The 24,693-nt window shown below is 46.2% G+C and overlaps 1 protein-coding gene across 7 annotated transcripts in view; it reads right to left on the bottom strand.

The window, feature by feature from the left end:
• FGF13 (fibroblast growth factor 13) overlaps positions 1-24,693 on the bottom strand; it is a 226,775-nt gene that overhangs the window by 40,625 nt on the left and 161,457 nt on the right. The window contains exon 1 of one of the 7 annotated variants that reach the window (XM_083422518.1): positions 332-1,679. The exons of the other annotated variants lie outside the window; for them this stretch is intronic. Within the exon in view, the coding sequence (XP_083278644.1) occupies positions 332-521 (190 nt within the window). The 5' untranslated portion in view covers positions 522-1,679. Of the gene's footprint in view, positions 1-331; positions 1,680-24,693 lie in introns of those variants that run through there. 7 annotated transcript variants of the gene reach the window in all.

Here is a 24,693-nt window from a genome sequence, read left to right as displayed (position 1 = left end):
GAACCTGGGACCTTCTGCCTGCTCTACCTCTGAGCCTTTCCACAAGGGGCATTAGACACCAGAGTCCAAAGAGCCACCAAGACTAACAGAGCTCACCTCTCCCCAGTGATAGGAGCACCAGAACAGGAGACCAGAGGTCCAGCTAGTCCAGAACCCTCCAATCGCAGTGGCCTATCAGACGCCTCACAAGGAAGCCTACAGCCGGCAGGGAACCAAACAGCCCACCCCGGTTTTCGCAGGGGTGCAGCTCCTCACCCAGGAACCGGTCCATCTCCCCCCAACCGGGAGCAAGCCCGCCACCCCTCGCCTCCCCCACCAGCGACCAGCCCACCTGGTTTCCTCCTCCGCCTTTTCTTGGAGCCGAAGAGCTTGACCCTGGAGAAGACGCTGAGCTTCTTCTTGTCGGCACAGCTGGTCTTGGTCTTGCTGGGGCTGCTGACACATTTGCAGGCGTTGGACTTCTCCCGCTCCCTCGCTTGCCTCTTTTGCCGGATCAGGGAGCTGGCGATGGCTGCTGCCATAGCCGCCACCCTGGAGGGTCAGACGTCGGGGCTGCGGGGGCTGCCTGCGGGGGGAGCCCCCAGCATGCTGCTCTCGCCTCCCCTCGGAAAAAAATTAATATACGAAGCGAGGCCTGGCGTGACAGGAGGCCAGGCCACCTCCCGCCTCGCAAGAAAGGTGGGGCAGCCGCCTCTTGGGGGCCACGCGGGGAGGGGTGCGTCCGCGCGCCTTTCGGTTTGGGGAGCTGTCCCGACTATGCCGCCCAGCCGCGATCCCTTCCTGTGGATAGAGTAGAGGGAAAGGGGTGGAAAAGAATCCTTCTCAAACTTGGCCCCGGACTGAAAAGTTGCCTGCCCACTCAGCGAAGAGAGGAAGCCAACAGGTCCCTCGACGTCTCCAAATGCTCCCTTGGCGCAGCATTGGCGCTGTCGGGCCCTGACGGCGCCTCGCGCCGAAGCTTCGTCCCCTTTCCCCTTTCTTTCGACCACTGGCAAAGCAATCACCCTTTTAGGAACTCGGAGGGAGACGGGGAGGTGGAGAGAAAGAGGGAGGCGCGGGGAGCGCCCGGGCTGCTGTCCGTTCCCTTCTTGGAAATGTGGGCACCAGTTGTGGCGTCTTCTTCAGTAAGTTCTCCAAGCTGCTGCTCCTGCGTGCGGGGCTGTCCGGGTCCCCCGGGGAGCGCCAGCGGCTTGGCACGGGCTCTCCTCAAGCCGGGAGCGGTAGCCGCAGCATCTCCCAAATCCTCCTCCTGGCTTTGGCGTGTTTTCGGATGGAAGATGGGGAGGGGGGTGCGGGTGAGAGAAGCTGGGTTTTCCTTCGACAGCAGCACCTGCAAAAAAAGGCAGCAGCAGGACTAACGGAGGCTGCGCTCTCTTTGCCAGGAGCCGCACGGCGACGCAGCAAAGCCCCTCAGCAGCACAGCTCAGCAACCCCCTCCTTTCCAGCAAATGCAGAAATCGGACTAAGAGCGAAGGGAGTCGAGGAGGAGGATGAAGCACAAGAAGAAGAAGGAGGGGAGGGGGCGAAGCAGCTTGGAGGCAGACGCAGCTGTGGCTAGAGGAGGCGGCCGTCTCCCTGGGTAGGTAGAGAGGCGGGGGGGGGGGAGAGGGCGAGGACGGCCCCTCTAAGCAAGAAGCGCCTCTCGGTGGGGAAAGAGGCAGCAGACACCCAAACAGACGTGACTTGCGTTAGAAAGAACTTCGAGGAGCTAGGATGCCGAGTGGCAGGGGAAAGGTGGGGGCGGGGGCACGCGTCGTGAGAAACCCGACAGGCGGGCACGCTTGGGAGGCGATGGGTGTCCAGGGAATAGGAGGAGGAGGAGGACTCAGCGGCTGGCTCGGAGCAAACGGTCCACCTTTGAATTCTGCACTTGCATCTTTCTCGTTCTCATCCTGTGGGGAAGCTCACACCAGCAAGGCATTAAGGAGTCCAGGCATCCCACCGAAGCCAGTAGAAGACCAATAAAAAAAAAATTAAGAAGGAGAAGGATGGTGGGTTGGCAAACCCCACAAAATCCGCACCCAAATTTAACCACATGCCCTCACGTCCGAACACAGTGATAAAATAACTGGTTGCAGTGCCCCAGGAAAGGAAACCGATCAGGGTCCTTCTGGGTTTTAAGAAGGGGCAAGGAGCTAGTTCCTCAGGAAGGCTTTCTCCAAACTGCTTGTTGTCTGCACCATGATTTTGGTGAGGGGGTGATTATAAGCTCCTAGTAAGCAGAGACCTTTTGCCTCTCCAATTTTGCTTTTGGGTTTTCTCTGTACGCCTGCAGAGCTGACTTGCTTCCCCATTCCAGCATGTGAAAAGTGGCCTTGCTTTCCATTTCCAAATATTAGCCTGGTAGCAAACAGGGGCAGTTTAAAATAAACCCTTAGTGATTTCTTGAATTCAGAGAAGCCAGGCAAAAAATTCCATCAAAACGTTCAAACAACAGAGTTTGGATTGAAGTGTGGTTCTTCTGAGAAATCAGAACACAGATCTAAAAACAGCTGGCTGTCGTGCTTTTGACCAATCAGCCGCATGTTCATCCAGAATGAGGAAATGGTCTTTCTTGCCATAAGCACATTAATGAGTGTTTGACTTCCTCACTACATCTGTGTCCTCTTGAACAGCTTAGCCCTTCTTGCCAAGTCATCTCCTGAGATGTCATCAAAGCCAAATACACGGACACAGGGTTGGTTGTAGGGCTTCAAGACTACTGATCCTGTGATGCTGTGAACACTAGACAAAGTATGCACATACCTGGACAGTGCTTACAGAAAGAATCAAAGAAGTTGGAAGAGACCTCGAGGGTCATCCAGCCCAACCCTCTGTAATGCAGAAATCACAGCTAAAGAATCCATGACAGATGGCCATCCAACCTCTGTTTAAAAACCTCCAGTGAAGGAGATTCAGCCACCTTATCTACAAGATACTATGATGCATCCAATTCCAAGCAGAAACTTGTGTGATGATAACTGGGACCCAAATTACTAAGAGCAATTGAGACAGGCAAAAGTAAATTGTTTCATCTGTCGTACTCTCGGTCATCACCTGCCTTCTCATGCCACCATTGCAACAAGCCTCTGTTATGATCAACAGACACTCCTTTCTTCTTTCTCAGAAATTTCTTCTGCCATCTTCAGGGAACCAGTGAAGTTGTCGGAGTGTCAGAGTGTCAGACAAGGACCTTGGAGACCAACTTTCAAATCCCACTTTGGTAATGAAGCCCTCTGTGTGACTTGGGGCCAGTCACCATCTCTTTGCCTGACCTACTTCACAGGGTCGTTGTGAGGAAAGAACTATGTATACCACTTTGAGTTCCTTTGGAGGAAAGGTGGAATACAAATGTAATAATAAAAAAATAAGAATATCCTGGATGGAAAGTACAGAGTAAGTTTTTGAGATCTTCAGTGAAGGTCTAGGCACATCAGAGGGTAGCAATTCAAATGCAGAGCCTGCCTGCCCACCCACACCTGAGAATGGAAACAGTGATTGCATCATGGCTTGCAGCTGGTACTGCCAAAGTGCAAATTGTTGTTGTTAATTCAATTTATATACTGCCCCTTATCCAAAGATCTGCGGGCAGTGTACAACATTAAAAAGATAATTTACATAGCATAATAATGAAAGCCAATCATAGTAATAGTTATAACAACAGTCCCCCCCCCCATATTTATTTATTTTAAAAAAACATGGATTGTTTAATGGCCAAAAAGGAATGTTTTCGTCTGGAGCTTAAAGATATGTAATGATGGCACATGAAAAAGGGCCTCAGATGATATCACAGGGTTAGGGTTGGTTCACATGGGGAGAGGCGGGCCTTGACGTATTGCGGTCCTGAGCCATTTAAGGCTTACAGGTCAAAACCAGCACTTTGAATTGGGCCTGGGAACTAAATGGCAGCCTGTGCAGTCAGGCCAGCATCAGGGTAATATGCTCAACTCGTCTTGCCCCAGGGAGGAACTTGGCCATCAAATTTTGCACCAGCTGAAGGTTCCAAACCATCTTCAGAGGCAAATGACACGTTGCAGCAATCAATTATGTAGTTCAGTGGTGTTATTAAGAAAGAATATTGGTTTGTGATCAACAGCTAGGCACTTTTCTCTAGTTTTTACACTGAACTGAAAATCACTCTGCAAAATCCAAGACTTGTCCATAGGTCTATGTCATTTCATGCATAATTCACAGGGTTAAGCTTACATTGGTAAAGCCAACTGCTCACCTAGACTCCTCTGACAGCCACTGTCTTATAATGGCTAGAGTTTAGGGACAAAATGGGTCCGGATTCCAGTCCCTGGTCAGAGAAGTTGATTCTTTGGGTAGCTACAATCTTTTTTTTTAGCTTAACTGACCTCAGGTTTATTGTGAGACTAAACAGGAGTGACCATTAGCACATCAGTGCAAGACCCTGATTCAAAATTCAACAAATCGGTGGCTTCAAAGAGACAAAGTGGCAATGGCGTTTTGGGGAGCTATTTTAAAAATATTTTATTATGCTTTATATACCACACTTACTCCATAATAAGTCCAGGGCAGTGGAGAAAGCAATTAAAATACCATAATTTACAACAGGGGTGGGAAGTCCCTAGCCTGGGAGCTACACGTGCCACCCAGGACACACCAAAAGCCACACTCCCTCACCCTAGGAGCACCAGCCTGCTCCGCACCCTCCCTCAGTGCTTTGCCTGACTGGTCTGTGCCCTTGAACTATGCAGATGCCTCTTGCTTGACTGTTTGAAGGACAGAGAGAGATATTTGTGTGTTCATGTATACACACACTGACTTTTGTGTGGCTGGAATGTGTGATTTGCTTTATTCTTAACTATTTAGATAGTTATTTTATACTGTACACTTTGTTTTACACAACTTTTTTTAAAAAAAATGTTAAGTGGTATATAGACTTGCTAGCTAAATAAATAAGAAAGAAAGAAAGAAAGACGGGCTTCAAAGTGGTTGAGCCCCTTGGAGAGCCCCTTAGTACCTCACGGTAACGTGAAAGCCGTGTACGAGAGTCCCTGGCTGTCATGCATGGCAATTAAAGAGATGCATTTCAAGATGCCAAGTTGCCAAGCTCCATTCCCACTGGCAGTAGCCAGGAATCATCAATGCTACATTTGCAAGGCTGCCAAATGACAGTGTAAGCGCATAATGCCAAAACCGTTCCCGTATTTCTCTTTGCATGGATAAAATGAAGTGTGGTTAATTCAGCCTAACATTACAGACATGGCTGTTTCACTAAATGACAGCCCCACTAGGAACACGCTGTTCACAGAGGGACTTCTCTTTTGCTTTCGGAGTCACCCACAGTTCCAAATCAAATTGCTAGCCATTCTAACGTTTATGAAGTTTGTTCGGGATTATTCAGGACCAGGAGTTGCAATAGGCTGGATTCGGGGAGGTGCAGGAGACGGGTGGGTTGTTAGGAACTAAGAGACATTATCACATGTCCCATCTGCACTACACCTTTAAATAAGAAACATGCCACTTTAAACCAGCATGGCTCCGCTCCGCCCCCCAGACAACACTGGAAACTGTAGTTTTGTTAGGAGACCCCTATACATACAGCTACAGTTCTCACAGTGAGTTACACACCAGTCTCTCTTCCTTGAGAACTTTAGGAACTGTAGCTCTGTGAAGGGAAGAGTGGAACCCAAGAGGCCACAGCAGCCATAACAAGCTACAGTTCCCATGAGTTTTTTATGTGTTATGATGCTGCTTTAAATGCATGGTGCAGATGGGGTGACTGTTCAAGAACATATTCCAGGCAGGCAAAAGCACTCAAGGATGCTGATGAAGGGCTTGGCTTTAGCCCCCGGGCCTGAGGATCCCCCCCCCCTCCAATTATTATAGGGTACTTTCAGATCTTTAAGCACTTCACATACATTGTTGTGCAATCCTTACAATGTCCCTATCAGGTAAAGGGACCCCTGACCATTAGGTCCTGTCGTGGCTGACTCTGGGGTTGCGGTGCTCATCTCGCTTTATTGGCCGAGGGAGCCGGCATACAGCTTCCAGGTCATGTGGCCGACATGACTAAGCCGCTTCTGGCGAACCAGAGCAGCGCACGGAAACGCCATTTACCTTCCCGCCAGAGAGGTACCTATTTATCTACTTGCACTTTGATGTGCTTTCAAACTGCTAGGTTGGCAGGAGCAGGGACCGAGCAACAGGAGCTCACCCCGTTGCAGAGATTCAAACCACTGACCTTCTGATCGGCAAGTCCTAGGCTCTGTGGTTTAGAGACAGCACCTCCCACAGCGCCACCCGCTTCCCTATCAGGTAGGCCAGCATTATCCTCAGACTGCAGATGGCCATATTAAATCTGGAGTTAAATGAGATCTAGAGCTTCGGTTCACATGCTATATAACAGGCATATCCAACCAGCAGATCACGATCTACCAGTAGATCCCCGGCTGATCCTGGTAGATCGTGGGACCCTTATTGATCATGGGATTAAATAAAGTTTACCAAAAGTTAACAAATAAAAGCTGAAGAATTCCGGGCAATCCTACCCCCCAAAAGTTCAACAACTCTGGGCAATCCACCCACCCCACGCACACTCCTCCTCCCTCCAATGACAATGGGTAGATCACTGCCATTTTTTTTATACTGAGAGTAGATTGCAGTCTTTTGGGAGTTGGATGTGCCTGCTATATAACAACAGTGACAACAATAATGCATGTCTGTTTAGCAAAAGAGAACAGGTACGTTGGCCACGAAGGACAACATACAAGTACTTTGTTGCCTCTGTGCTACCTTGTGAATGTCAAAATAAGAAAAAAAGGTTATTTTACAGTGCGCTCATCCAACACAAGAAAACAACTCCTCATCGACTTCCCTTTCACATTCAAACCAGAAGCTCATTGGTAGTTTGTCAACGGGAATTAAGAGGATGAACATTTATTACGATCATTTTTGAAAAGAAGTGTTGCATTTATCTCTTCCTAAGAAATAGGACAGAAAAGTTGTTTTCAGATGATGCCATCAATTTGAGGTTTTAGCAGTGGAATCTATAGCTGGAATGGAGGAAGACTAAATGCATTCTGATGCATTAAACTCTGCATGGACAATGGACTCACTGTAATATTGTGGTTGAAACTCTATGCACGAAACACAATGCAACTCTTACAAACATACACACACACACACCAGTTTGTAATATTTCCCCTGTGCCTCCTCCCTTATAAGCAAAACCCACAACCACAACAAAACAACTTTGGGTTAGGAGAACAACAAGCTTTTAGGCCGGGGATGAGGAGCTTCCGAGGTTCTCCTGATGTTTTGAACTGCAGCTTCCATCAGCACCAGCCAGCGTGGCCAATGGTCAGAAATGATGGAAGCTGAAGTCCAACGACATCTGGGGAACAAAAGGCCCCCCATCCTTCACTAGGAAGATATTATGCAACCATTCATCCTTTGTTTTCTTCTCACATTCCAAATTTGCCTTTTGATTTCAAATGCATGAGTCACAGAAACAGAACTGTGGAGTTGGAAGAGACCCCAAATATCATCTAGTTCAAACTCCTGCAATGCAGGAATCTCATCCACGACAGATGGCCACCCAACCTCTGCTTACAAAGCACCAAGGAAGGTGAGTCCACCACATCCCGAGGGAGACTGTTCTACTGTTGAACAGCTCTTATGGTCAGAAAGTTCTTTCTTATGTCTATTCAGAATCTCCTTTCTTGGAGCTTGAATCCATTGGTTTGAGTCCTACCCTCCAGAGCAGGAGTAAAAAAAAGTTTGCTCCATATCCCACATGACAGCCCTTTAGATATTGTAAGATACCTATCACAACTGCTCTCAGTCTTGTCTTTTCTAAAAATACCCAACCCTACCATTCATCACCAGGCTTGGTTTCCAGACCCTTATTCATCTTGGTCACCCTCCTCTGCACACCTTTCAGTTTGTCAGTATCCTTAAATTGTGGTGCCCAGAACTGGACAGAGTACTCCAGCTGGGGTCTGACCAAGGCAGAATAGGACAGGAGTATTATTTCCCTTAATCTGCACTCTAGACTTCTGTTAATGCAGCCTAGAATAGCATTAGTTTTTCTTGCTGCTGCATCACACTGTTGACTCACCTTAATTAGTGGTTTACTAAGACTCCTAGACCCTTTGCACATACACTACTGGCAAGATTGCTGAAGCATTCACAAAATTTGCTTTGAAGGTCTAATGTCTACCTGCAATTTTGGTACTACTAGACATTCAGCAGGATGATGGAATCATGGTTCCCTTCTATTGTATGTTGCCATGTCACAGTGTGACATCTCTGCACATTGTGCCACTGGTTTTAATGGATGCTATGTTGTCTTCCTGTGTTCTGTTCTGCCCTAAAGTATATGGCTCTGTTATGATTCAGCATAACCATCAGCTACAGAGACCAGAACATGAGCAACAGTTTTAAAACTATGACTCTTTAAAGACCTCAAGAGGAATTCAGCATAGGGCTAAGTCCTTTAGCAGTGTACTAGTGGAATGGCTTGTGCAAAGGATGGTGCAAGGAGCCAGCATGGTTCTCATGGCTGACTGTAGCCCCAGTACTTCCTACAAGCATAACTGTTCTGCTAGAATCAACCATGATTCTTGCCCTTATGCTAGTGCAACTGTTCTTGTGCTGACGGTTAGAGAACATTGAGTCAGGGCCCTCAGTCATTAGTCCTTCATCTGGGAACAAGATGTGCTCTCAGGCAACAACCTGGTCTCCTTCAGAGTCTATAACAAAGTGCTGTTTGTTACAGTAGTACAGGGATGGGGGAAATAGTCTCATATCGAGGGCTGTGCTCCCTTATGGGCAAACGTCCAAGGGTCACATGCATCTACTGAGTATGGCTAAAGTATGCAGAGTATGGTAGACTACATCCCAGCTGCACAAAAGTCAAAGATTTCTACACCCCAACACACACACACCCCTCCATCCTCCTTCCAAACAAACAAGCAAAAGGCATTGTCACAGTTCTAGAACATAACCCAGCTAGGCAAAAGCAATCAAAGAGGTAATGGAACAGTGCCTGAGTGTGGCATTGCCTGGGCAGGATGTGGGAATGGATTTAGATACCAGGAGAGGACATATTGTTTAGTTATTATCCTTCTTTGCTTATGTTAGTGAAATCAGCAGAGGAGCATCCTTTATAGCTTTAAACTTGGAAGCTAAGACAAGGTTGATTTAACCTTCTAGAAACAATAATCCAGGATGCATTAAGACAGACTGGATTTTCCTGGTATTACCATATATACTCGTGTATAGGCCGACTTTTTCAGCGCATTTTTTATGCTGAAAAAGCCCCCCTCGGCTTATACTTGAGTGAGGGTCCCACCCAAGCACATTTCCAGCAGCCCCTCGTCGGAGCAAGCTGTTTGCTGCCGCCGCTCATGCCACCGCCGCTCTGCCAAGCGCAGCTCCTGTGCCTGCCCTTGCGAGCAGCGGAGACTGTCATCGGCGGAGGAGGAGCCCTTTCAGACTACTTGTTCTTCCTCCACCACTGCCACCACCAGCCTCTGCCTCTCGGCAGCACCCTAGGTAGGCTGGGGGACGGGAGGGGCCGGGGGAGAGAGAGAAGCCGCCTCTGCCGTGTGTGCATGTGTGTACATACACATGCACTCCGGCCCACCAGGAGGTTTGTGGAGTGGTGAACTGGCTTATACTTGAGTCAATAAGTTTTCCCAGTTTTTTGTGGTAAAAGTAGGTGCCTTGGCTTATATTCAGGTCGGCTTATACTTGAGTATATACGGTACCCCTTTTCTCCACCTTAAAAACAACAATCACACATACATTGTTTTGTGAAGAAATAAAACCAGCATTTACTTACATAATCTAGGTCTTGAAGCAGCAATTACAGTAGCAAAATAAAACCAGACTCATAAATTCTATAAGTTGCAAAAGAACAATACGTAAGTTCAGAAATAGTTTCTGAGCTGCAGGGCTCAGACATGCAGGTGTGGTCAGCTTGGAGGCATGACAAAGAAACAGGAGGCTGCCCAGGAAGTAAGGAAATATATAGCATTACAGCTTCCTGCCAAGGCAGACAAAGGAAGTGATGTCGCAGAATTCTCTCTAGCATTTTTTACAGAAAAGATCTGTGAGCCTTAGCTCCTTAATGTGCCTATTCATGTAACAAACATGAATTGTTGGTTTGACTGCAATAATGTCCCACACAGGAGGGGTGTGGTTTGGGCAGAGTCCAAGGGGTCATTTAGAGAGGATTGGAGGGCTGCATTTGACCCACAAACAGGAGCCTCTTCACCCCACTGCAGTAGAAACTAGAGTGAAGTCAAACTTTGGCAGCTGCAGTGTTTGTTCAAATCATGGTGCTCCATTTGACCTCCTGGAAACCTACCCATATAATGTGTTCTTGTCATAACACTTATCCATTTTTATAGGCTGGTGAAGCTGGTGGAGGGGTACTGGAGGTGGGGGTTTGGTTTAGATTTGGTGGTGATGATGATTAATAGTAATAATATGCTCCCTTTCATTTCATTGAATAGTTTCATTGTAGAGTCGGAACGGACCCAAAGGGTCATGGAGTCCAACCCCCAATCACGAAATCAAGAATGGCTTCTTAAACTGCATCATGAAAACTAACTTACAGTTGGGGAAAGCTTTCAGTTCCACACTGACATATTCAGAAAAGGCATGTGGTATGGGCATCATGAGGCCATCCCATTTCAGAATGCATTGAGGGAAGAATGCATTGAGGCAGAATCACATGAGGGAATGCTTGCTCACATAGAAACTGGGCAAATGCTGGGAAGTCAGAGAGAAGGTTCAGAATGTCACCATTTCCCTGACATGCTCATTTTACATGTATGCGACCTCCCACCCCCCAACAGAAGTGTTAATTCATAAGATCTCTCCAACGGAAGTCTTTATAGCTTGGAGTGTGCTGATTTTACGAACAGGCCTGGAGGTAGAGATGGATGAATCTGTTGGTTTTGATTTCTCTCAATCCCCTCCCCATCCCCCCAAGTCATAAGTTCAGCTCTCCATATTTCCAGTTGTGTGTGTTTTTTTAAGAACCTCCTGAATGTTTATCAACATTTTAGTGTGAATTACTCGCAATACAGAAACTTTTTTGGTATGCATTTTTCCTTAATACACATTTTCTCCCCAATCAGTGCCCCATAATACAATGCAAATGTGTATGTTATTTTCAGTTTTTATGCATATGTTGCCCCAGAATATCCATTTTCCTGCACCTCACTTTCCTGGGGAACTGCACTGCAAAATTTGGTGAAGTGCAGATTTTGAAGGATGCCTGTGTTTCACTTCTCGTGTTGTTTTCAAAAGTGTGAATGTGGTAGGATTGCGTCTAAATGCAAACAGAATCTGATTTCTCTCCCTACCTGGAAGCCACAATTCACAACTCACACTAACATAGTTCTAGTAACTTTGATGCAGAGCCATGCAAATAAACCTAGGAGGGCTGTCAGGGGAGGATTTTAGGATGGAAGTCCAGAGCCCCGCTCAGCAGATCAAGAAGGAGGGCCCTCAAGCAGAGGCTTACTACATTTTGCAATCAATGAACAAATGCACATTACCATCTAAAGAGGATAATCCCCCTGTACCAAACCATTAAATCTGAAGTCTAAAATTACCCAGCTGCACCAGTGAATCAACCCCTGAAGAGGAGAAGCTATCCTATGACTGCTAAGCAACATTAATTTAAACTAGCCTGACATGCAACCTAATATTTTTGTATTTATATTGTGTTCTGAAGCAAAGGCCAGAAATAATAATAATAATAATAATAATATGCACATTTATTTGAACATGTCCCACTGTGATAGGATTGCTGCTGTGGCACATAATCATCTGCAGGTTTAAACAGAAGTAAGTTCAATGGAGCTTACTCCCAAGTAAACGTGTTTAGGATTAAGGCTACTTATTAGGATTTCAGTGCTAGAAGCCAAGTTGTTGATTTCTTCTGAGTTTAACTTTTCTTTTCTTTACTAAGGAAAAGTTGAACCAAGTTCAGCTTTTTTAAAACAGCTGTCTTTCAGACAAATTTTCCATTTGAGAAAATTCATCATTTTCTTAACTGCATTTTTAGGGTAATGATAGCACTGTGAAACATTTTTGCCAACAACTAGCAAAACAGCCTGTGAATATCAGGCTATTTTCTATTTAATACCATCATTTAATTAACTTTGTATCTTAGATGGAGGTGTCAGTCTCTTTACTAATGCATTTTGACCCAAGTATTCACTGTGAAATGATCAAATTACCAGTTGAACCAACGCCCTTTGCGGAGCTAGAAAAACCACCCCATCAATTCCTACAACAATCTTTTTTCTCTAGATAGCCACTGAAATACCCTCGTGTATATATAATTTCCAAATCTGTTATTTTCTTGGATTTTTCTAAATTCTGTAGTTGAGCAAAAAAAGAAGTAGCGGTAGTAATAATAATACACCTCACATACTTCTATTGTGAACATAACCAAATGGTTATTTTTTGCATTAAGGGAATACAATATGTGCTGGCATGATGTTGCAGCTGATAAATTTGTATGGAAACAAACTTTTGCTTAGAAACACACCATTTAGCTTATGTACAATTGTATTTGAATTAAATTATTTTTGTTTGTTTTCAAAGTCATGTTGTTATAGACATAGTTGCAACGTTACTCTCCGACTACAATTCTAAATCACAGTTACTTACAAATTAATGGGACCTCAAAATAAACAGACATGACATCAGAATATTAATATAATTTGTAACTATATGTTGCAAGAAGAATTAAAATCTGAGAAAGTCTTTGTAAGAAATATTCACCAGCATGCAGAGGTAACTGCATCAGTCTCTCTTATATTTCTGTATCAAAACTAGAATCCCATCTTGGGTAAAGAAGGCATGTTTGAAAACTGAGAAAGCATATTTGCCATCTCATCAGTATACCCAGATGCCTTCTGCCATACAGTCCATAATGGTGGCTGCTTCTGCAGGTGATTGCAAAAATAAAATTCATTTATAGAGCAGCTGGATCAAATATGTGACATTAAATTTCTCTCTCTCTCTCTCTCTCTCTCTCACACACACACACACACACACACACTATATGGTGAGGATATGAGTTAATTTCCACCATCATAAACAATGCTTTCCAAAATCTTTGGTAGCTGCCAGCCTTTCCCCAAAGTTTCTCCCCTCCAAATGCTCCTTCTTCTATCCATCTTACCTGAATAAGACTTCCTTATTCCCAGAGCCATATTTCCAGAGGAGCTGCTGCTGCTGCTCCTTTCAGTCCCAGCCTGTATTTGAGAGCGAGCTCAGAGAAAGTTTAAAGGCATATTTAAAGTATTCTCTAAGGTACTGGCCAGAAACATCTTTGTGGTATACACAGAGATCATTAATGGGCATTAGAAGCAGTAGACCATTACGACTTTCAGCAGTCATTAAAAATGCATAGCCTCCAAGAGTCGTTTTCTGGCAAACTTGGAACCATTTCTTGGACATTGGTTGGTGCCGCCTCTTCTGTGATCTTTTGCTTAAATGTGTTATTTTGCAAATGGCAGGGGTTTTTTTTCCTTCCTAGAACAGTGAAGTAAAAGGCGGGAGGGGGAGAGAAAAATACCCATCAACTGTAACAAGATCCCAGATTACATTAGGCCTTCCTGATGTATCTTTGTGTTGCTGTATTTCTTTTACAGCTTTCATAGCTTTTTAGAGGCAAAACTGCACATTACTTTGGTTTTGTTTAAGCTGAATTATTGATGGGCAATGAACACTACCAGGAGTAATAGTAAACACTGACAAGAATCACTCCTGCTGAGCGTTCTGATTTAATTACCACCTGGGCAACTCTCTCTTTGTTAAGAACATAAGAAGAGCTTGCTGGATTGGGTCAATGGACCACCTTCTCCAGCATCCAGTTCTCACAGTGGCCAAGCTGGTGCCTTTGGGAAGCCTGCAAGCAGGACCTGTGTACAAGAGAACCTCTCCCCTCCTGTCATTCATAAGCATATTGCCTCTCACCATGGAGGAATGGCTAGTAGCCACTGCCCGTCAGTGTAGACAGTAGAGAGCAACGTGGAACAATGGTTTGGTCTGGCATCAGGCAGGTTTCTATGTTGCTTCACAGTGCCTTTCGGGTCCTGCACCCCCAGCACAAGCATGGCTTGGTGAGCTGGCTTTGCTCTTGCCTGCTGCAACATATGGGGGGGGGGTGTATTTCAGAGCAGCTGCTGGCTCTGTGTTGGAGCCCCTCTTCAGCATGGCACAGAAAACACTCTTGGTTCAGCTGCCCTCAGAGCACATCTCACCACAATTCATTTCATGTCCTCAAGCTGTTTTATTAAATAAGGCCAGTTACTTTTCACAGCTGCTCTTTCATCCTTCATTTTAAATCACCACACTTTTACCATATGGTTGTGTTGGGTATCCTCCAGATGCCAACAAGGCAGAGACTCAGCTGGTGTAAATGAGTGTGCACCTTTGCTTTTTTTTGCACCAAGTTAACACCTGGGTGCATGCTTTGTCAGCCTCAGAGCTGTTTTTATAATGTGGAGTGCTCCGTTGCATCAGTGCAAGAGCAAATGAAACCCTCAGTGCTAAATTGATCCCAGCAGCTGGAACAACTCAGAAGCAACGTAAATGAAGTCTCCTTCATATTAAAGCCGGTGGTTTAAAATGGCTTAATTGAGAAAGCCACTGTGAAGTGATGGTAAGAGCAGCAGTGAGAGCGTCAGACCCAGGGACGTTCAGGCCTCTGCCTCTGCCCCTGCCCCTTTGGACTCTGCTCACCCGATGCCCAGACACACTCACTTCACCCAGGTTATACCCCTTAGCAACCCTCCTTCACATCCTCTTGGAGTGTTTTTGCCTTGGTGAAGCATAGAGAGGTTTGTAAGTGAGGGTGTTTGGAAAGTAGCCCACTTTTGCCTCTGGCTTCATGGACCACTGGCAAGTGGTCTCTGGAATGTTTGCAGGTTAGAAGGCACCCCTTGGGCCAAAGAAGCTCCCAAGGAAGGAACAATGGACTGGGATTGGGGACGGGTGGAGCTGGGTTTCCATAAGGCTCACAGAGTGACTGACCACAGTCACACCATACATTTAGAACATTATGATGCCACTTTAAACAACCATGGCTTCTCCCAAAGAATCCTGGGAGCTGAGAGGGTTCTGAGCATTGTTGGGAGGTCCCTGCTTGCTTCAGAGATCTCCAGTTCTTGGTGTTCCCTGTGAAGAGGTACTGATTGTTAATCCACTAAGAATTCAACAAGTATGTGGCACATCCTCTCTCTCTCTCTCTCTCTCTCTCTCTCTCTCTCTCACACACACACACACACACACACACTTTACCTCTGTGTGGCAAGGCAGGAGCATGTGTCTAAAAGTGTTATTTCTATTCACTTGCAAGTACATGCAGACAGGTCATTAGGGGTGCATGCACCCAAGCTGGATGTCTGCGAAAGTCCAGTTCGTGAAAGCAGAATACATCTTCCCTGCGTCGTCCCTCACCATATGCGAAGGGAAATGGTGAGGAAGCTTCACATCTGCTAACAGGGAGGGCTCCAGCCTCTCACTTGAAACAAAGCCCTTCTCAGCCAGCACATTTGCAGCTGCTGTGAATCAAGTAGCAGGAGAAAGTGTCACCTGAAATGGAGTCATTGCTCCCCAGCCAGTAGAGATGCGAAAGTTGAAAGCACATCTACCAGCTCCAGCTGGGTCCATTTTAGGTAAGAAGCTGGAGCCCTCTCCAGCTGTACACACACCAGCAGTGCCAGCTTGAATGAAAAATTGGGGTGGGGGGACAGGTAAGCCCCGCCCGGCATAACTGTTCACATGACACAGTGCACACACACCATTTGAATGGCAATGCCTCAAATATTTTATTGTGGGGGCCAAAGCCCCCACAGCCCCTAGAAGCTGGCTACCATGACACAAACAGGCACACCTGGCATTCTATGAACACATCAGAGAGGGTTGGAATATACCTCCTAGCTATGCACAGAGAAATGTTGACCATGTACAAAGAGGCTGTTCTTTTGGTGTTGGTATGAAATGTGGGCAATATGTGGACATTTAGATGTGCATCAGGTTTCTTCATGTGAGCAACAACTCTGGTTGGCCAAGAACTTCTCCACATGAGCAGGAACCTTCAATGCCCATCAGCAGACCATTCTGTTAATTACAGTCAGGGCTCCAAGAATCTTCAAATCCCCCAGGAACCCTGGCTGTAAGCGATGGTTAAGAACATAGGAACATAAGAAGAGCCTGCTGGGTTAGGCCAATGGACCACATAACTCCAGCACCCTGTTCTCACAGTGGCCAAGCAGGTGCTTTTAGGAAGCCTGCGAGCAGGACCTGAGGACAAGAGCAATTCTCCCCTCTCTTCCCCCTCTCCATGCCAGCTATAATATTATAAATTTCTATCCTCTTGTCTCTCACTCTCTAAACTGAAAGAGTCCCAAACACTACAAGATTTCTTCCAACCCCTTGATCCTTTTCATTGCCCTTTTCTGAACCTTTCCCAACTCTATGGTATCCTTTCTGAGGTGAGGCAACCAGAACTGCATGCAGTATTCCAAATGTAGCCGCACAATAGAGTTGCATGATGGCATTACGATATCGGCAATTTCAGTCCCTAGCATGGGATTTGCCTTTTTCACAGCTGCTGCACACGGGATTGACATTTTCACCGAGCCATCCGCTAGGACAAGATGCCAACAACAACAGTGCCAAATTTGGATTGGCTCCAAAATGAGTGCTCTCTTGTTCTCTCTCCCCATCATTTGGAAGAGAAGGGGATAAACCGGCTTATTTCTGAGCCAATTGGGCATGAGTCATAGAAAGTCCATTCACCATTAATTCTGACTAAGCTTGTGTATGTGTAACTGAAATCAGTGCAGAGTCTTCCCTTGTTATCTCTCCTTCCTCTCTAGTTCTCCCATGCTGATTTTCAAACTGTAAGCTTGTTGGGCAGAGACCCGTTCTCTTGCAGAGTAAAAGCACCATCCACACTGACAACACCGCTGGTAACAATATTACTCTCAAACCAATAATAGTCCGTCCAATTCAAGCATGAAACAAAATTAAAAAGTAGGACTTGTGCAGCTTACCCCCCCCCCCACACCTTGACCTCACTTGTGGCAGAATCTCAGCCAAACTCAGCTGCGGGTTGCAGATGGAATCAGCTTTTCCTTTTGCAAAGTTTTTCATTCCTAAACAGTGGGAGCTAATCCACTTGTCTCACTCTGCCCCCTCGTGGTAAAACTAGGCAACCTCTGCATTTTAAAATCAATGCGTTCCATAAATTTTGACACTTACGGCTTATCCACACTTGCATTTTGCTCCCCTCTTTCCCGCGCTTTAAGGCTCCATATCTCAACATTGTTTTTTGGTTTGTTTCTATGTTTGTTTCCCCCAGAACTTTCCCTACAAAATGTGGATTGCCATTTTCTCCAAGGAGGCTTAAAGAGCAGGTTTTCCCAGGGAAACCTCTGGGACAAAAGGGGGGGGGGGGCTTGAACATGGAGTTTTAAAGTATGGACCATGCCTGGAAGGAGTGGAAGAAAGGTAAGTGTAAATAAACCCTTATTTTGGAATGGGTCAACGGCTCATCAGCATAACAGTACTTGTGATTTATACATGTCTCTCATGAGCCTGTGGCCTTACAGATGTTGTCAGGCTCTAGCCCCCATCAGACCCAGCCAACATGACCAATAGTCATGGGTAATGGGAGTTGTAGTCTAGCAACATATTGAGGGCCACAGGTCTGCCATCCCAGCATTAATACTTTACAGCAAAAAGAGGCTTTTGAGGTGGTTTGCAAGAAATCATCCAACATAAATGACGCTCAAAATCTAGGACAGGAACAGAAGTGGCATGGTGTCTATATCAAATGTTCTGACAGCATTTCCTGCTCTCATTCTTGTTCTTCACTGGTGCCTTACCAGGCAAGGACTCCCACTCAGGACCTCTGTGGAAAGCAAGTAAGGCTGGAGCTTGTTCAGACTACGGGGGAAGAAGCCATCCCTTACTCAAGATGGGACTGTGTTCTCCCCAAAGGAGCTGGTTTGGCGAGTCATGTCCACCTTGATTGGCAGCAGCAACCCTGGGACAATAGCAGGGCCCCTTCCCAATGCCAACTAGCCAAGATTCATTTCACTAAATATGCGGGGGGGGGGGGGGGGAGGTATTTTGAACTCGAAACTTTTGCATGCAAAGTGCAGGATCTTCTGTTGCTTTCTGACTTTCTTTGTGTATGCCCTTCCTCCTTGATTTCTAGGTCATGGCTCTGAACAAAAGTCCATTTTCCAGTTTCATTTGGTGTACCTGCTCCTCGTGGATGATCTAGAACAGGAGTCAGCAAACTTTTCCAGCAGGGGGCCGGTCCACTGTCTCTCAGACCTTGGAGGGGGGGCTGGACTATATTTTTTTTTGGGGGGGTGAACAAATTCCTATGCCCCACAAATAACCAAGAGATGCATTTTAAATAAAAGGACACATTATACTCATGTAAAAACATGCTGATTCCCTGACTGTCCACAGGCCAGATTTAGAAGGCGATTGGGCCGGATCCAGCCCCCGGGCCTTAGTTTGCCTACCCATGATCTAGAACTTGCCTCAGCTTATATATATATATCTCAGCAACATCTAGATCAGACTGCTGTAGTACTTTCTGCAGGCATCTACCCACGAATCCTGCTCAGCAACAATTTCTTAAAAGTGCCATACAACATTAACCAGAGTTGGCTGTAAAGAACTTTAACTGGAGTTTCATCTTACCTTGAGGATTTTTTAAAAGTGTAAGTTTATGGGGGTTTTATTATTATTATTATACTGCTTAATATAGTTTCATTGATTTGTCTGTAAACTGCTCACCTTTCATTTTTTAAAGAAGAAGGCAATTCTGTGATGGGGGAATTCACTGAAAGTGGATGGGAGCATTGCAGGCAAGCAGGTATTTATTTATTTATTTATTTATTCATTCATTCATTCATTCATTCATTCCCCGCCCATCTGGCTGGGCTTCAATAAAAGCTTCCCTAAACAGAGCTGCCTTCAGATGTCTTCTAAAAGTCTGGTAGTTGTTGTTCGCTTTGACATCTGGTGGGAGGGTGTTCCACAGGGAGGGTGCCACTACTGAGAAGGCCCTCTGCCTGGTTCCCTGTAACTTGGCTTCTCGCAGTGAGGGAACTGCCAGAAGGCCCTCGGAGCTGGACCTCAATGTCCGCGTAGGATGATGGGGGTGGAGAGGCTCCTTCAGATATGCTGGACTGAGGCCATTTAGGGCTTTAAAGGTTAGCACCAACACTTTCAATTGTGCTCAGAAACGTACTGGAAGCCAATGTAGATCTTTCAAGACTGGTGTTATGTGGTCTCGGCGGCCGCCCCCAGTCACCAGTCTAGCTGCCACATTCTGGGTTAGTTGAAGATTCTGGGTCACCTTCAAAGGTAGCCCCACATAGAGCGCATTGCAGTAGTCCAAGCTGGGAGCCTGCGTACCAGATGGAGCTGGTAAACAGCTGCCCTGGACACAGAATTGACCTGTGATCCATGGACAGCTCTGAATCCAAAACGACTCCTAGGCTGTGCACCTGGTTCTTCATGGGGACAGTTACCCCATTCAGGACCAGGGAGTCCTCCACACCCACCTGCCTCATGGCCTCCCCAAACAGTACTTCTGTCTTGTCAGGATTCAGCCTCAATCTGTCAGCTGCCATCCATCTTCCAACTGCCTCCAGACACTCACACAGGACCTTCACCGCCTTCACTGGTTCTGATTTGAAAGAGAGGTAGAGCTGAGTATCATCCACATATTGGTGAACACCCAGCCCAAACCCCCTGATGATCTCTCCCAGCAGCTGCATGTAGATGTTGAAAAGCATGGGGGAGAGGACAGAACCCTGAGGCACCCCACAAGTGAGAGCCCAGGGGTCTGAACACTCATCCCCCACACCACTTTCTGAACACGGCCCAGGAGGAAGGAGCAGAAACACTGTATAACAGTGCCCCCAGCTCCCAGCCCCTCTAGATGGTCCAGAAGGATGTTATGGTCGATGGTGTCAAAAGCCGCTGTGAAATCCAGCAGAACTAGGAAACAGCTCTCTCCTTTGTCCCTAGCCCACCGGAGATCACTGACCAGTGCAACCAAGGCAATTTCAGTCCCATGATGAGGCTTGAATCCCGATTGGAAGGGATCCAAATGGTCCGCTTCTTCCAGGCATGCCTGGAGTTGTTCAGCAATCGCTCGCTCAATCACCTTGCCCAAAAATGGAAGATTTGAGACTGGGCGATAGTTGGCCATAGTGGCCGCATCTAAAGATCGTTTTCTAATAAGCAGTTTAATAACAGCCTCTTTCAGCAGAAGGCTCCCTCACGGAGGGAAGCATTCACTACTCCACGAAACCCATCACCCAGCCCTTCCCGGCTAGCTTTTATAAGCCAGGATGGGCAAGGATCAAGGAGACAAGTGGTTGGTTTCACTCGTCCAAACAGCCTGTCCACATCCTTGGAGGTAACAGATTGGAATTGATCGCACAAAACTTGACTAGGCAGGACTCTAGCACTCTCCTGCCCCGGCCCTGCTCTCACGGTTGAGTCTACCTCTTCCCAAATCTGAGCAACTTTATCTGCAAAAAACTTTGCAAAATCATTGCAAGTGGCTGGTACTAGGCCCTGATGGAGCAGGTGGTTCCGCTAAACTGCGAACCACCTGAAAGAGTCTCCTGCTGCTGTTTTCTGCAGATGCAATAGAGGCAGTGAAGAAAGTGTTCTTCGCCGTCGCTAGAGCCACTTGGTAGGCTCGACATTGAGCTCTAACCCGCGTCCAGTCAGATTCAGAATAGGTTATCTGCCACCAGCGCTCTAGCCGTCTCAACAAATGTTTCATTGCCCTCAGATCTGTGGAAAACAACGGGGCTGTCTGGGCTCCATGCAATCGGAGAAGGCGCTTCGGAGCCAGACAGTCGATAGCCCTGGTTAACTCCACATTCCAGCGGGCCACCAGGGAATCAGCTGAAAGGCCATCAACATGGGATAAAACATCCCCTACCACTCACTGGAAACCATTTGGATCCATTAAGTGGTGGGGGTGGACCATCTGAATCGGTCCCACCTCCCTGCAGAGGGGAAGGGTCGTGGAGAAGTCTGCTTCGATTGAAACTGGTAATTGTAACCACATTTACATCTTTGAACATCTTGCAGATCAACAATGAAGAACTATTATTTGTTTGAACAAAGATCTGTAAGTGAGGATCAAATGTCCAGATAAATGAGGGTCCAAATTCAGCAAGAATGGACCAAATGCTTAGGTATGTGAAGACCATAATATATTAAGTGAGGACGAAGGTCAGAAGTGCACTCACCATTTATAATTCTAAAAATGTGTTATTAAAATGTGACATCAGAGGGCACTGCAGAGCCACACACCGACAAAGGGAAACTGCCATTGAATCTCATAGAACGTTCAACTTAATAATGTTTAGAAGATCAATGTAGATCCAGCCCAAATGTCTAAGTAAGTGAGGACTAACTGCCAAGGTAAGTAAAAGTCAAATGGAACAAATCAGCATCAAATGTCGAGTGTCACTATATGGTAAGTGAGGACCAAATTACTAAGTTGGTGAGTGCCAAATATGGTGAAAATGAAATGCCTAGATAGGAGTCCTCCTCCCCCCCCCCCCCGATGATTTTGAAAAGGCTGCTTTTATGCCAACCCGCTAAGGACCCATTTTCTCAGTGTATGGATGTGTGGATGTATGTACAGTGGTACTTCAGTTTACAAACTTAATCCGTTCTGGAAGTCCATTCTTAAACTGAAACTGTTCTTAAACCTAGGCGCGCTTTCCCTAATGAGGCCTCCCACCACTGGTGCCCTTCCTCTGTTCAGCTTCCATTCTTAGACCAAGGTAAAGTTCGCAAACCAGGACACTACTTCTGGTTTTACAGAGTTCGTAAACCGAATCGTTCGTAAACAGGGCTGTTCTTAAACCGAGGTACCACTGTATTCCTGTTCCCACAGTGTGATGCATTGCAGCTAAAGACCAAGAGATGGCAGCAAATTCTAGCATTTAACTATCCTGAACTTTTCCTGGGGCAGAGATGACTTTTTCAGAAGAGCTCTCCATTTCCTCCACTGGGCTTACACAACAAGTGTTCAGCTTTTTCTTCCCACCCCCAGATTTTGTAAAAAAACTACAAACCTTGCTTTAAGTATTAAAAGCTCTCACATTTGTTTCCCTTAAATCTCTATCCCCATTTGTAAAAGCATATCTAAACACATAGGAAAGTTCTGGCTTTGAAAACTCCTTGGGAAAGTTCAGGAATTTTGCTTGTACAGAATGCAGAGCCTTGTCACCTTTCTTGTCTACCATATAACCATTTATTTTCAAGTATCTGCAGAAGAAGACAACCAAGATGATCAAGGGTCTGGAAATGAAACCTTGTGAGGAACAGCAGAGGAAGTTTCATATGTTTAGACTGGAAAAAAGAAGGCTGAGAGGAGATATGATAGCCATCTTCAAATATCTCAAGGGCCGTCACATGGAAGGCAGAGGGAACAAGCTTCTTTTCTCCTGTTCCATAGGTTAGGACCTGAACCAGTGTCTTCAAGTTACGAGAAAGGAGATTCCAACTAAACATCAGAAAAAACTTTCTGATAGTAAGAGCTGTTTGACAGTGGAACGGACTCCTCCAGGAGGTTGTGGACTCTCCTTCAGTGGAAGCTTTTAAGCAGAGGTTGGAGGGCCATCTCTCACGAATATTTTAGTTGAAATTCCTGCATTGCAGCCAGTTGGACTAGATGACTCTTGGGGTCCCTCCCAACTGTACAGTTCTATGATTGATTAGTCTCTCTCTTCGTCAATTGCTGCAGTGGAGGGCTGGTTCATTTGGGTGAATGGTGCCCTGCCCCACCAACCTCAGTCTGCCCTCACAGTCAGTCCCCACCTGCCTACCTTCTTTCTTGGAAGCAATCTAGGGGGCAGCCTTGGCTTCCAACGTCTGCCTGCTTAGTTTCAGTAGAACTTGTAGAACTCATCAGGGAGGAAGGCAGGGACAAAATTAGCTGTTGTTGGACTACAACTCCCATCATCCATCATGACCACTGGTCCTGCTAGCTAGGGATGATGGGAGTTGTAGTCCAACAATAGCTTCGGAACCAAGTTTGAGAAACACTGTACTACAAGAATGGAGAATCTGTGGCCCTCCAGATATTGTTGGCTTCACAAATGCCATTATCTCCTGTCAAAATGGATCATTCTGATGAGTGATCACTTAGGAACCACATGCTTGGTATCTTGGGCTCCCTGGCTGACATTTTAAAAAGACTCTTAAAAAGTGACCTAACCATGAATGAATGAATGAATGAATGAATGAATGAATGAATCTTTATTTGCGTCAGCCATCGGCCATAGCAATAAAACAACAGTACGATATACAAAGAATAGAAATAAAAAGTCAATTATATAAAATATTTTAGGGCTTTGAATCAATAGTCAAATAGTGGATCTTATTTTGATTGCCCCAGCTAAAAATCTTGCAACCTTTGTTGCCGCCTGCTCATCTTGATCTCCGAAGAGAAAGGACACTGTGGCAGTGGCTGAGCAACCTGGAATGGACAATAAAAGAAGGGTGATAACCTTATTCCTCAAGTCTTTATAAAGCATGCAAGCCAGAAGGGCATGTGCCACCGATTTGGTACTGCCACCTCCACAGGGACATAAGCATTTTGTATTGCTAGGTTATGCAGATAGAGTGCCAGAGAGCAGAAATGGGAAGGTGGAAAATCGTCATGCCATGGGCAAAATTTCCTGTTCTCATGTTCCCGCCCTCTGTGGGAACCTCTTGTGGAGAGGGCACATGAAGAAGGGCCTCCAAGGATGACCTCAGGATCTGGGTCAGTTCATATGGAAAGAGGCGGTTCTTGACTGGCCCAGGGGGCATGGCCCAGGCCCTCTTTCCCAGCTATAAAGGGACTCCTGCTGCAGTGAGGCCTCGGACCATCGGCTGGGTGAGGACTGCAGGGCCTGCTCCCTTCCAGGGCCTTTTCCAACTGGCCCAGGGGGCGTGGCCCAGGCCCTTATTTGGAACAAACTTTTGGGGAAGTATGGGAAGTGTTCTGCCATTGCTTCCCTGTTCCAGGTGGTTAATGTGCTTTAAAATGTCCTCAAGCAGTCGGTGGTAATTTAAATTTTTATTTCTTTATTTCCTTTTTTCCTTTGTTGGGGGTGGGTGGGTGGGATGGATATTTGGTTGGGTAATAATTTTAGTACAATTGTTTTGTTCCTTTTGTTGTTGTCGTTTTGTTGGTTCTGTATAGTTTGTGTTTTGTTTTTAAGGGGCGGAATTAGGGCTGCCTGGGAGTGGGGCCCCAGCCAACACGATGGCTGGGACAAGTTCCACAGGGGGGGAAGCACTGGGACATCCGATCTCGGTGATCATGGGCAGGAGGCGGAGTTACGCTAAGACCAGACCATGTCATTACCGAGGAGGCAGGTTTAGTCATTGTTTGAAGACTATCCCTGCCTCCGGGTCTGGCCTTGACCGGATGGATACTGGAATCAACAGGGAAAACCCACATGACCTGAAGGTGTTGCTGTGTAATGCCAGGTCAATGATGAATAAAACCACTGCCATCCACGACCTGATTGTGGATAGAGAATTTGACCTGGCATGTGTGACAGAGACCTGGTTGGAGGAAACAGATGGGCCAGTCCTTGCCGCTGCTTGCCCACCAGGTTTCTCTTACGCACAGCAACC

This window comes from Podarcis tiliguerta (assembly GCF_965153285.1).
Source record: "Podarcis tiliguerta genome assembly, chromosome: Z".
In the NCBI taxonomy this organism is placed as follows: Eukaryota; Metazoa; Chordata; class Lepidosauria; order Squamata; family Lacertidae; genus Podarcis; species Podarcis tiliguerta.
The sequence above is the reverse complement of the archived record's forward strand: the minus strand, read 5'-3'. Positions and strand labels throughout refer to the sequence as shown.